Source organism: Etheostoma cragini, chromosome 15 (genome assembly GCF_013103735.1).
Source record: "Etheostoma cragini isolate CJK2018 chromosome 15, CSU_Ecrag_1.0, whole genome shotgun sequence".
NCBI lineage: Eukaryota > Metazoa > Chordata > Actinopteri > Perciformes > Percidae > Etheostoma > Etheostoma cragini.
The window spans coordinates 156,803-168,546 of record NC_048421.1 but is presented as its reverse complement, the minus strand read 5'-3'; the positions used below and the strand labels follow the sequence as shown (position 1 = coordinate 168,546).

The following is an 11,744-nucleotide window of genomic DNA, read 5'->3' as shown; positions in this document are numbered from 1 at the left end:
CCCCCCCCCCCCCCCCCCCCCCACCCGGCCACAGGGGGGCAGCCTACACCATCAGTTTAATCTAGAGACCTGCAGTAACTGACAGGGAAACATCTGGTTGTTGTTACTGAGTTAGTGATAAAAGAAGAATGCCACGAACCAGACCCCCGCAGGGTCTCTATGGATGTTTTTAGATTTTCATTCTGAACCACGTTGGGGTCCAAGCCCGATGGGGCTGGATACCGCGTTGCCAGGCAACGTTTTGAGACCTTTTTTTCTGTCCTGGAATCGGTCTTGACTTGGATTCAAACCTTTTTGGTCTCGGTCTTGTCTTGGACTCGACTAGTCCTGTTCTTAGACTTCTCTTGGACTTGACTAATCCTGTTCTTGGACTTGTCTTGGACTTGACTAAGGTGGTCTTGACCTCAGCCCCTGCTTAAACGGGCAATATGTAATCCTAACAGCTAGTGTTTAAAATAGTTGCTTTATTACAAATGAATTTGGGTCATTTATGGATTTATTCCCGGACATTTATTACACATTGGACCTTTAAACTTTTTAAGTCAGAACTATGAAATGTAGTCTGAAGTAAAAGCTTGAAGTCCAAACTATAACATGAAATAGCAGAATTTTAATTTAAAGTCACAAATTTCTTCAGGGCTCCCCTAGTTTTCACTACCACCACATTACTAGTTTTACACTAGTTTGTTGAATTCATGGTCAATAACACTCATTTATGTAGAATCATACCTAATATTTGAGTTAAAAAAGCAGAAATTATGAATTATTGAGACTAATTCTTAAGATCAGAGGAATGAAAGAGATCAGTTGTATTTATAAAGAGCGTTGGAAGGAATCCAATCTGTTTTTATGATAATTTGGTGAAAAAGAAAAGGGGGGTCAGATTGGACCCGAGGACCACCGGAGGGTTAAAGTCTGGTTTCAGTGGTCTCACCTCCTCATGGTTCTTCTTCAGCCGGATCAGCTCGGCTCTCAGACCCTCCACCAGAACCTCCAGGTTCCTGAGGCCCAGGTTCAGCTCCTGCAGAAGCGTCTTCAGCCCGGCGCCAACCGACCGGCACAAGCCAGCTCGAGCTACCTGGAGAAACAACACGACAACCATTTGTTGGAATGATTGTTGGAAGAAGGTACTCGCAAAAAAAGACAGAATAAATCAGATGGTCTCGGTCTAAAAGGGACTTAAACACCCCCTTGGCTTTGAAGTCATCGGTGGCCAGCTGGGCGTTGTTGATGGCGAGGACGACGGCGGCGTCATGAGTCCCAGACTGGATCTGAGCAGGAAGGAAGACAACTGAACATCTTTCTTCTTTAAAGATTGAGTTACTTCTCGTTTACAGTGTGAAGTTCTACCAGACGTTGTCCCAGAATCCCTCCGACAGACCCACAACCCCCCAAGACCAAGCATTTGGTGCGATAGTGACAGTTAGGACACAGATATACAAAATATTTTCAGTGTTTAACAAGATATTTCCACATCCTGGTCATGTCATACTCAGGTGTTGTTTTGGAAGTATTCATGCATCAGCGGAATTTCCTGCAGCATCGGAGCAATCACAGTGCAACGTGAACGATATTGAATTGAATTTATTTTTAATTTTGATTTCTTTATTAATCCCCAGTGGGGAAAGTACAATTTACACTCTTTGTACACTTTGTTAGTAATCACTACACACAGGCCTGAAATACACACACATGCTCAGGACCTAATCATGCACTAATGGAGAGATGTCAGAGTGGGGGGGGGGCTGCCAGCTGAACCAGCGCCCTGAGCGGTTGGGGGGGGGGGGGGGGGGGGGGGGGGGGGGGGGGGGTACGGTGCCTTGCTCAAGAGCAGCTGGCAGTGCTACCTAGCTTCTACTAAAGCTTACATGTTACCATGGCAAGGGTGCACCTAAAAATAGCTGGCGCTCTAAGCGTTCTGCTACGCTGGTTTCTGTCCTTTTCATTTCCATGATTGAAATCATACGGGACGTTTCACAGATGCAGGAAAAAGGAACAGGACTTAAGCTGAGGTTGTTGATTTTAAAAATAATCTTTATTCAATTTAAACTTTCACAGTTGATTTGGCGTGCGGGAGGAAACCGAATCACTCGGAGTCCCGCCCACGCCGACGCACCCCTCCCCCACCCTGAGCCCCCACGGGGCTCTGATAATGCCCCACCGCATTAAGGAGACCGGGCGCTGCCTTTCTCTGAGGTCTCATGGGTCAAGGTGGAGTGGAGATGGTGCACAATGTAAACGGGGGGGGGGGGTCTTAGACGTCAACTTTTGGGAGACGACCCTCCACAAACGGCTTGACGTGAATGATGCCATCCTCTGGATGAGGACGTGGCTGTGAGGACGTTGTGTTGTCTGCACGGCGGTGCACAGTATTGTCCCCCGGGAGACGGGACGGGGGCTCCTCTACGTCTACTGGAGCAACCCTATTTGTTCGCAGGACGTTTTTATTCATCCACGACTTTACTTGCTGCAGCGGCGTATTTCTCGCTAATTGAAGAAGCCGAGTTGTTTCTGTGAGTTGTGTTTTGACGTAGTCCAGCTGCTCCTGGCAAAGTTTCTGCTCCCTGGACGAGTTCTGGTGGCACCGTCTGTAACTCTCGATCAGCTGATCTTTGGCGGCCATGGCTTCTCTCAGACCCATCTCGGTGTTTCCATCCATCGGCACTTTGGACTCGGTGTCCATGTGGTGTCCTTTGACGTTGAGGACTTTGCGTTCGAAGATCTTGGGCTCTGAGATGAAGTCCATGCACGCCTGCAGATCGGCCTTGAAGCGCAACACATAGGTGGTCAGGTTCCTGTTCTTCTCTCTCTCCTGGATCAGGTCTGGCTCACATTTTCTCACTTTGTCCTTGAGATTGGAGTTGGTCTCTCCCAGGTCGGCGTTCTCCCGGAGCGTCTTGTTCAGCCGGTCTCTGGTGTCTTTGAGCTCAGACTGCGCCACTCTCAGGTCCTCCTCCACGCTGTGGAAGTTGTCCTTCTCTTTCGCCCAAGCCTCTTGCAGTTGCTTGTTGTCCTTCATCAGATGAGACATCTCCAGGTTTTTCTTCCCAATGGCATTTTCTCTGTCCTGGATTGTCCTCTCCAACACGGAGACCTTCCCGCTGAGATCCTCCTTGTTTCTCAGACCACTGATTGTCTTCTTCAGGTCTTCGATGTTCATCTCCAGTTCTTTCTGCTTCGCTAACACGTTGAGTCGCGTGCATTCCTTCAATATTTCTTCTGCGTCGATGAAGACGTCTTTATCTAGTATCTGTAAGCGTAAGTCCTCCAGTCTGTCTTTGTACTCCGTCTCCACTTGGGGCAGCATAGCTCCAAGTTCTCCCAACTCTACAGCTTGTCTTCCTGACCACTCTTTGGCGATCCTTAGCTTTAGTTTTAGTTTTCGGCACGCCTCCTTCTCCTCCACCAGCCTCTTGTCGTGCCCCTCTTGCATCCTCCCTATTTCAGACTCATAATGACCCTTCAGTTCTTCCAAGGTGTTCCTGGCGTTCGCCTCGCTCTCACTTCTCTGCTGGTGGAGTTCTGACTCTCTTTGGGCCGTTTTTGCTCTATAATCCTGAAATCTTAGCAGCTGGGCTTTCCACTCCTCCGCCTCCTCCTTGTGAGTCCTCAGCTCTGTCTCCAGAGACTCGACTTTGGTCTCTAGAGAGTCTATTTTCAAAATCTTCGACTCATTTACTTCAATAAAGTGCAGCTCTTGCCGTGTAATTTTCGACGTGAGCTCCTCTATTTTAAACTTGAGGAATTTGACGTTCTCGTCCTGCAGCTCCATGTTGAAGTGATTTGCTGGACTTGTTTCTCCTTCCTGTGGTAGCAGCACGTCTCTCAGGCTGATTGCGTGTAGAATGACATTTAAGGGCTGGGACCGGTATATGAAGGTTCTGATGGAGCTCAGTGACATCACCGGCCTGTCATCTAACATCAAAAAGGAACATTCCAACACACGATGACATCACAACATTCATAAATAAACAATGCTGGGGCGCCCGGGGGGCTCAGGCGGTAGAACAGGCGCCCATACGTAGAGGGTTACTCCTCCATACAGCGGGTCTGCTGCTGTCCTTTCAAAATAAAAGCTGAAAAGGCACCAAAACACATAATTTGGGTGGGTGTGGTTTTTTTTTTAAACAAAAATGAACAATTCTGTGTGTGTGTGTGTGTGTGTGTGTGTGTGTGTGTGTGTTTTGGTGTGTGGGTGTGTATGTGTGTGTGTGTGTGTTTTTGTGTGTATATGTGTTAGAAAAACTTAAATATGTGAAAAAATTAAAATTGTAAGCGTTTGTGTGAAACAATAAACTAAGTAATTAAACACAATAATTGCAGGATGGCAGAATAATTGATAATGAAGATAATTGTAAGTCGGAGCTCTGTGTAACGCTTCTCTGGTTTTCTGTTTTAGTTTTATTGGAACTCTTAAAAATGAGATGCTACAAGAGTCCCCACGATACGATCATGAGATGTGTTACAACTAAATATCATTGGGATTTTGGAAGATATTTCTATATTCTGCGAGAGAGTGCATATCATTTCCTGTTTTTGCAACTTTAAACGATGTCCCCCAAAGGAAAACTTTCTCTTACTTCATCTCATTTATATTAACATGTGCAACTTATATTGAACAACTTATATTGTGCAACAACAATTGATACTTGGCGTCTGTGTATCGTCATGGATTGTGTCCCCACCCCTACATCTGTGCTCACCTTTGTTAACGTGTATAAAGACTATAATTTGGCTTGTGAATACTTTGTGAAGCCTATACTTGGTATCTTGGTATTTGGTGGTAAAATCATCTCAAGCACCAAAACTCCTCGTCCCGATGAGTAAAGTTTGGATTCCTCAATAAAGAGATATGTGGAATTCCCAAAGTTGGGTGTGAACTTTTCAGCTTAAGAGCCAAGTTCCAGTCTCTTTACTCATTGCCCTGGGACACATTTCGGTCCCTAGAGTTCATCAGCTGTTCTACCTGTGCTCACTTGGTCCTGCAGGTCTTTGATGCAGACGTAGAACGCATCGCAGTCGTGGGCCTCCGGTTTGGTCTTGCTCTCCAGGAACTGGCTGGAGAGCAAGACCAAAGCAACAGGGTGGAACGTTTGTACATTAATGAACGCCCGTTACATGAGTTGGTTACAAAAAAACACTCCCAGGAAATCAGGGATAGGGTTGGACATCACGTTACGTTACATGAAGCTATTTGTTCATTTGGAGCCCCGTCAGCATCAGCTCCGGCTGTTCTTCCGGGGTCCTGCAGTCGGTTTTGTGGCAACACAATTTACACCTTACACTCCAATAATACAATTCAATTCAATTCAATTTTATTTATAGTATCAATTAGTAACAAGCGTTATCTCAAGACACTTTACAGATAGAGCAGGTCTAGACCACACTCCAGGATTTACAAGGACCCAACAGTTCTAGTAATTTCCTCCAGAGCAAGCAACAGGGCCACAAAAACACAATTAATACATCTGTGTCTCCAAAATTAGAACTGATGCAATTACACAAAACAGACAATTGACCACTCCGAGTGTATCTTTATCTAAATACACAGACCAACATTTTAAATGCAACACTTTTGTTTTTGGCCCATTTTTTCATGAGCTGGACTTAAAGATCTAAAGAATTTTTCTATGTTCACAAAAAGGCTTTTTTTCTGGTTTTCTTCATAAGTTGTAACCTACATCGGAGATGAGTCTCGTTAACCGTCATGTTGTCCTCATGTTGTCCCCATGTTGTCCTCATGTTGTCTTCATGTTGTCCTCATGTTGTCCTCATGTTGTCTTCATGTTGTCCTCATGTTGTCCTCATGTTGTCTTCATGTTGTCCTCATGTTGTCCTCATGTTGTCCTCATGTTGTCCTAATGTTGTCCTATCTCAGTGTTCTTTTTAATTTCCCAAAATAACATGATTGATTCCACCCAACGCTCTTTGCCAAGTACAAATCTCTACTTTCATTAATTTTGGGGCGTCTTATTCAATTTTATAGCATTGTAAAACAAATGGAAGTGTTGTTGAAATAGTATTGAGTAAAAGTTGACATATTCCAGTCTGTGATTATCATCAACATCCATTCCTTTAATTTTAGTCTCAATAATTCCTAATTTCTGCTTTTCTAACTCAAACATTAGGTATAATTTCCCATAAATTAGGTTTATTGACCAGAAATTCAAAAAATAACTGTAAAAATAAAGGTAAAGTTAGTGGTACGTAGTGTTGAAAAAGTGACAAACATTGAAAAAAAATGTTGAAAAAAGTGACAAAAACGTAAGAAAAAGTAAAAGCATCGATGAAAAGCATCAACAAAGTGTTGATTTTCAATTGTGACTGGAAGACAACACGAGGGTTCATAAAAACAAAACATCACATCCGTCAGTGTGAAATAAAGACACATGGACCACAGAAACCACGTCAGGTTGGTCTTTATTAAAGGACCGGAGACGGACCCTGTTAACACGGTCCAGCGTCTGATTCAGGTTTCTTTGGCATCTAACTGCTTTTAATCACGTTTCCATGTTCGTCCACTTCCTCTGTGATGACTATCACCTTTGTCGTCGTGGTGCTGGAGGAGGTCTTGGTGGTGGTGGCGGTCTTGGTGGTGCTGCAGAAAGAAAATAAATAATTTAAAATTTGACTGAGGAGACTTAAGCTAGTGGGTTTAGTAATTTTAAAAGTAAATGTTCAGCATCAGGTAGAAACAAGCTGTAATGTAACCCTACAATACAGATTTTCAGCGTCAACTAAATGTTGTGTTGTTGCTGCTGACAGACTCAGATTATTATTCTAAATGTGTGACAACATTATGGGATGGATCTCTACAGAGATAGACCTTTTAGTTAAAGAGTAAGATCCTTTTACTTTAACATGAAACAGAAATCACCATCACCAAAACCACCAGACTCCATGTAAATAATCACTACTTTTAGCGTGTATAGAGCAGCATATCTCCACCAGACTCCATGTAAATAATCACTACTTTTAACATGTATAGAGCAGCATATCTCCACCAGACTCCATTTAAAGAATCACTGCTTTTAGCGTGTATAGAGCAGCATATCTCCACCAGACTCCATGTAAATAATCACTACTTTTAGCGTGTATAGAGCAGCATATCTCCACCAGACTCCATGTAAATAATCACTACTTTTAGCATGTATAGAGCAGCATATCTCCACCAGACTCCATGTAAATAATCACTACTTTTAGTGTGTATAGAGCAGCATATCTCCACCAGACTCCATGTAAATAATCACTATTTTTAGCGTGTATAGAGCAGCATATCTCCACCAGACTCCATGTAAATAATCATTACTTTTAGCATGTATAGAGCAGCATATCTCAACATGTAAATGGGTAAATTAAGAGTTTATTCCAACCAGACCAGAGTGGTGATTGTAGGAACAGTGGAAAGATGAACCAAGACGTCTTTTAATAGTTTTATTTAGGTTTTGTCCACTTTGAATGAAGTGTGTTCTTGATAAAAGTTGTGATTTTTTTAAATGGAGTCTGGTGGGTTTGGCGATGGATGACTGTAGACTCAGCTCACCTCTCTCCGTCCAGCAGCCTCCTGTACTCGGTGATCTCCATCTCCAGTCTGGTCTTGATGTCCAGCAGCTCGGCGTACATGGCCCTACTGCTCTCCAGGTCGGCCCTGAGGTGGGACAGCTGCTCCTCCAGCCCCCCCACCTGCCTCTGGTACCCTGCCAGCATGTTGGCGTAGCGGCTCTTGGTCTCAGCCAGAGTCGCCTCTACAGCTCCTTTCTGTTGAAGATGAGGAGGACAGTCAGGTCACTTTGATTGACAGTAAGACGCCCTTTAGGACCTTTTAACACCTCAAACCTGAACTTCAACGGTCATCGTGTTTTAGTCGTCAGTAACAGACTGAAGGGAAACCTTTTCACATCGTTGGGGTTTTTATGTTTCTAGATTTTGCAACATGCAGAAACAATGTGACATTTGATGACGTGATGAAGACTTAGTGTTTCATTACCTTGCTGTTCTCAGACTGTAATTTGATCTGCAAAGACTGGAGAGTCCGTTTGACCTCGGAGATCTCGGACTTGGACGTCTGCAGGGTCTCGGTGCTCACAGCCACCTCTTTGTTCAGCTCGGCCGACTGGGAAGAAGAACCAAAGGTGTTATTGGTCACATATCAGGGTCCCAGAGACCAACAGGATGTTATCTGAGACACATCCCAGATCACGGTCCCAGAGGCAGAAACTAAATTAACTAAAAATAAGTTAAAAGCTAACATCTTAAAAACCACAGAGTTTGAAAACTATCCTAAACCACAACTGGCCTCACCTTGGTCTGGAACCAGGACTCCAGCTCTTGGCGGCTCTTGTTAGCCATGGTCTCGTAGTGCTCTCTGATTCCGGCCATGACGGCGGACAGGTCCTGCTGGGGAGCCGCGTCCACCTCCACGTTCACCTGGCCCCCCACCTGGGCCCTCAGGGCCAGCAGGTCCTGCAGGAAGACGCCGGTTAATCTTCTGTCTTTTAATCTTTTAACAGCACCCGAGCACCAAAGTACCAGGAACCTGTGGTTTTTATCTGAAAACATCTTTATCAAGTTTCCTTAGGGCACCAATTTAAAAAAGACATTAAGTAAAGAATAAAGCCCTCCTTTTAATCACCCACAACTTCTTATGAAAAACACAAAACACTAGAAAACAGAAAAGTAATTGAAATAAATTAAAATGAAATGAAATAAAAGAAGATTTGCACAATTGAGGCATACTCAACGTAGTCATTCAAAAATATTTACTGTAGCCATTGTATGTGGCTGCTGACAGAATCAGATTATTATTCTATGTGTGTGACAACATTATGGGATGGATCCCTACAGAGATAGACCCTTTAGTTAAAGAGTAAGATCCTTTTAGTTTAACATGAAACAGAAATCACCATCACTAAACCCACCAGACTCCATGTAAATAATCACTACTTTTAGCGTGTATAGAGCAGCATATCTCCACCAGACTCCATGTAAATAATCACTACTTTTAGCATGTATAGAGCAGCATATCTCCACCAGACTCCATGTAAATAATCACTACTTTTAGCGTGTATAGAGCAGCATATCTCTACCAGACTCCATGTAAATAATCACTACTTTTAGCGTGTATAGAGCAGCATATCTCCACCAGACTCCATGAATATAATCACTACTTTTAGCGTGTATAGAGCAGCATATCTCCACCAGACTCCATGAATATAATCACTACTTTTAGCGTGTATGGAGAAGCATATCTCCACCAGATATGTTTCTGTAGCCATGCATGTCATCTTGAAATATACTTCGAGATCTCAGACCACGCTAGACCATAAAGGGGACTTTGACAGGTCCGTGCGGGATAACGTATCATTTTCTGCTGTGCAATCACATTTCTAAGGGGCTTGCATTGTAATAACTTTAACGTAAAATTTACTGTAACTTACTGTAACAATTATCCAGTAAGTTACTGTGAATACTTTTTACAGTAAAGGTACCGGACTTCCATTTACAGTATTTTATGTATTAAGGCTCAGAGACGTGGCCCCCGGCGGGGTCTATAGCGACCCCTAATAACCACCATGGTTCGGAAAGAGTTTCTTTGATGTTCACAAAATTTGGTGGGAACATGGTGCTAATCTTCATGAACATATACAAGTTTTATGAAATGTTTTTGCCTGGCAGGATGTCGGCCATCTTGGATTTTGCGTTAATTTTCAATTATCAAACACGTTTCAGATGACTTCAGGATGCACAAAAACTCTCAAAACGTTGCCGCCACTTTCAAAGTAGTAATTCTTTTTTTTTTGTTAATTTGTGCGTAGGTGTCACATGCTGGCGTTCATCACTGCTTAATTTATCTTTTAGTCTGGTTTTAGCGCTCTCACCTCCTCGTGATTCTTCTTGAGGAACATGAGTTCCTCCCTCAGACCATCGATCTGCATCACCAGGTCGGTCTTGGTCAGTCTCAGCTCGCCCAGGACTCTCCTCAGCCCGGCGATGTCGGCCTCCACCGACTGGCGCATGGCCAGCTCGCTCTCAAACCTGATAAAATAAACATGAGAATGACTTCCAGAAATGGATGTTGATGACTGATGGTGTCTGGATGGGACAGGAAGTCTCCCACTCACTTAATCCTGAAGTCGTCGCTGGCCAGCCGGGCGTTGTCGATGGCGAGGACGAGGCCGGCGTTCCCACAAGTAGCGGCGTTGATCTGAAAAGTTTAGAAAGTTATAAATGTTAACCCTCTGAGAATAGCACTCCTACTTTAAAAGCAATATGAAAACATTTTAATTTTAGACCTTTGGAGATTCATCTATTCTATTCATATGGTATTCACTACTTCTGGGAACAAAAGACTTTTGGTAAAAATGTCAAGCACCAAAACAATTCGTCCAAATGATTGAAGGTGTCAATGTTTTCACACAAAAGATTTGAGGAAATCCAAAAAGCAAACAACTTTCCAGCTTTAGAGAAGATTATCTCTTTACATATTGCTCTTCTCTCTATTGGGCCTCACTATGAAGAAGAAATAGCCTGAGTCCAGATTCCAAGTCAAAAGCAGTGTCTACAGTTGATAAGTAAATAACATAGGACAGTCTGTGGACGAGAGACACATGGACGCATGTCTGGTTTAATATTTTAGCGTTGACACAGCGCAGAAATGTGGTTTGGATTTGGTGGAACAGGTAGAATCTCTGCTGTCGTGTCCTCAGAGGACACCGTGGATAAGAAGACAGGGATGACAGCTTGTCATTTGCTTCTGCATAATCAAAGGATTCTAAAATGTGAACATCAACTTTTCAGCTTTTTGGCTGAATGATCTGTGAACGCTGTGGGACTCGAGAAGGCTGAGTTTACTCTGAATATTTCCTTATCAACACATGGGATCTGTTATGAACCAAGACCTTAGGAGGAGATCTAAGGATATATGTAGAAATTAAGGAAAATGCCTTCAGAGTCCAGAGTCTCTGCTCTCACCTGGTCCTGCAGGTCTTTGATGCGGACGTGGTACGCGGTCCAGTCGTTGGACGCAGGTTTGAGCCTGCTCTCCAGGAACTGCCTGATCTTGAGCTCCAGGTCGGCGTTGGCCTTCTCCAGGCTGCGCACCTTGTCCAGGTAGGTGGCCAGGCGGTCGTTGAGGTTCTGCATGGCCACTTTCTTGTTGTCGGAGATGTCGACGGCGTCGGACAGGTTGAAGGCTCCGCCGGCACCGGCAGCAGAGGAGGAGGAGGAGGAGTAGGAGGAGGAGGCCTTGGAGACCCGGATCCCGGTCCCTCCGGCTCCCCCGTATACGCTGCCGGCCCCCATGCTGCCGACACGGCGGGAGGAGGAGGACATGAGGCTGCTGTGGCTGGAGAAGGAGGTCATGGCTGAGGGTCGGCTGGTCGTCGGCTCTGAGCGAGAGTGAGGAGCTGCTGGGGCCGAGACTTCTTTTATGGCTCACAATGAGACCGGGGGCAGGTTCCAAGGAGGGGATGGGGTAGGGGGTGCCAAACTCGCTTGGTGGGTCCCTTGATGCCTCGGGGCCCGGAGAGCAAACCGGTCGGAGCTGAAGAGACTGGCCCAGCAGGTTGGAGCCATCTGCAGCTGAAAGGTCTTCTCCTCCAGTCTGACACAGTCTCTCTTTACTTGAAAGGATGCAAATGATACAAATGGATGCAAAACGATTTAATTACCCTCATGTTGCCCTCATGTTGCCCTCATGTTGCCCTCATGTTGCCCTCATGTTGCCCTCATGTTGCCCTCATGTT

At 44.6% G+C, this 11,744-nt stretch overlaps 2 protein-coding genes across 4 annotated transcripts in view; one reads left to right on the top strand and one right to left on the bottom strand.

Moving 5' to 3' along the window:
- LOC117958257 (keratin, type I cytoskeletal 13-like) overlaps positions 1–11,423 on the bottom strand; it is a 21,861-nt gene extending 10,438 nt beyond the window's left edge. Inside the window, exons 1-7 of one of the 3 annotated variants that reach the window (XM_034894577.1) lie at positions 10,972–11,419; positions 10,122–10,204; positions 9,879–10,035; positions 8,302–8,463; positions 7,988–8,113; positions 7,544–7,758; positions 6,404–6,598 (exon numbers count right to left, since the gene is read on the bottom strand). In XM_034894577.1, coding sequence (XP_034750468.1) covers positions 6,487–6,598; positions 7,544–7,758; positions 7,988–8,113; positions 8,302–8,463; positions 9,879–10,035; positions 10,122–10,204; positions 10,972–11,361 — 1,245 coding nt within the window. In that variant the 5' untranslated portion in view covers positions 11,362–11,419 and the 3' untranslated portion in view covers positions 6,404–6,486. Of the gene's footprint in view, positions 1–6,403; positions 6,599–7,543; positions 7,759–7,987; positions 8,114–8,301; positions 8,464–9,878; positions 10,036–10,121; positions 10,205–10,971 lie in introns of those variants that run through there. The other 2 variants (XM_034894576.1, XM_034894575.1) reach the window with 2 other exon arrangements.
- LOC117958237 overlaps positions 1–11,744 on the top strand; it is an 859,617-nt gene that overhangs the window by 762,793 nt on the left and 85,080 nt on the right. The window lies entirely within an intron of this gene.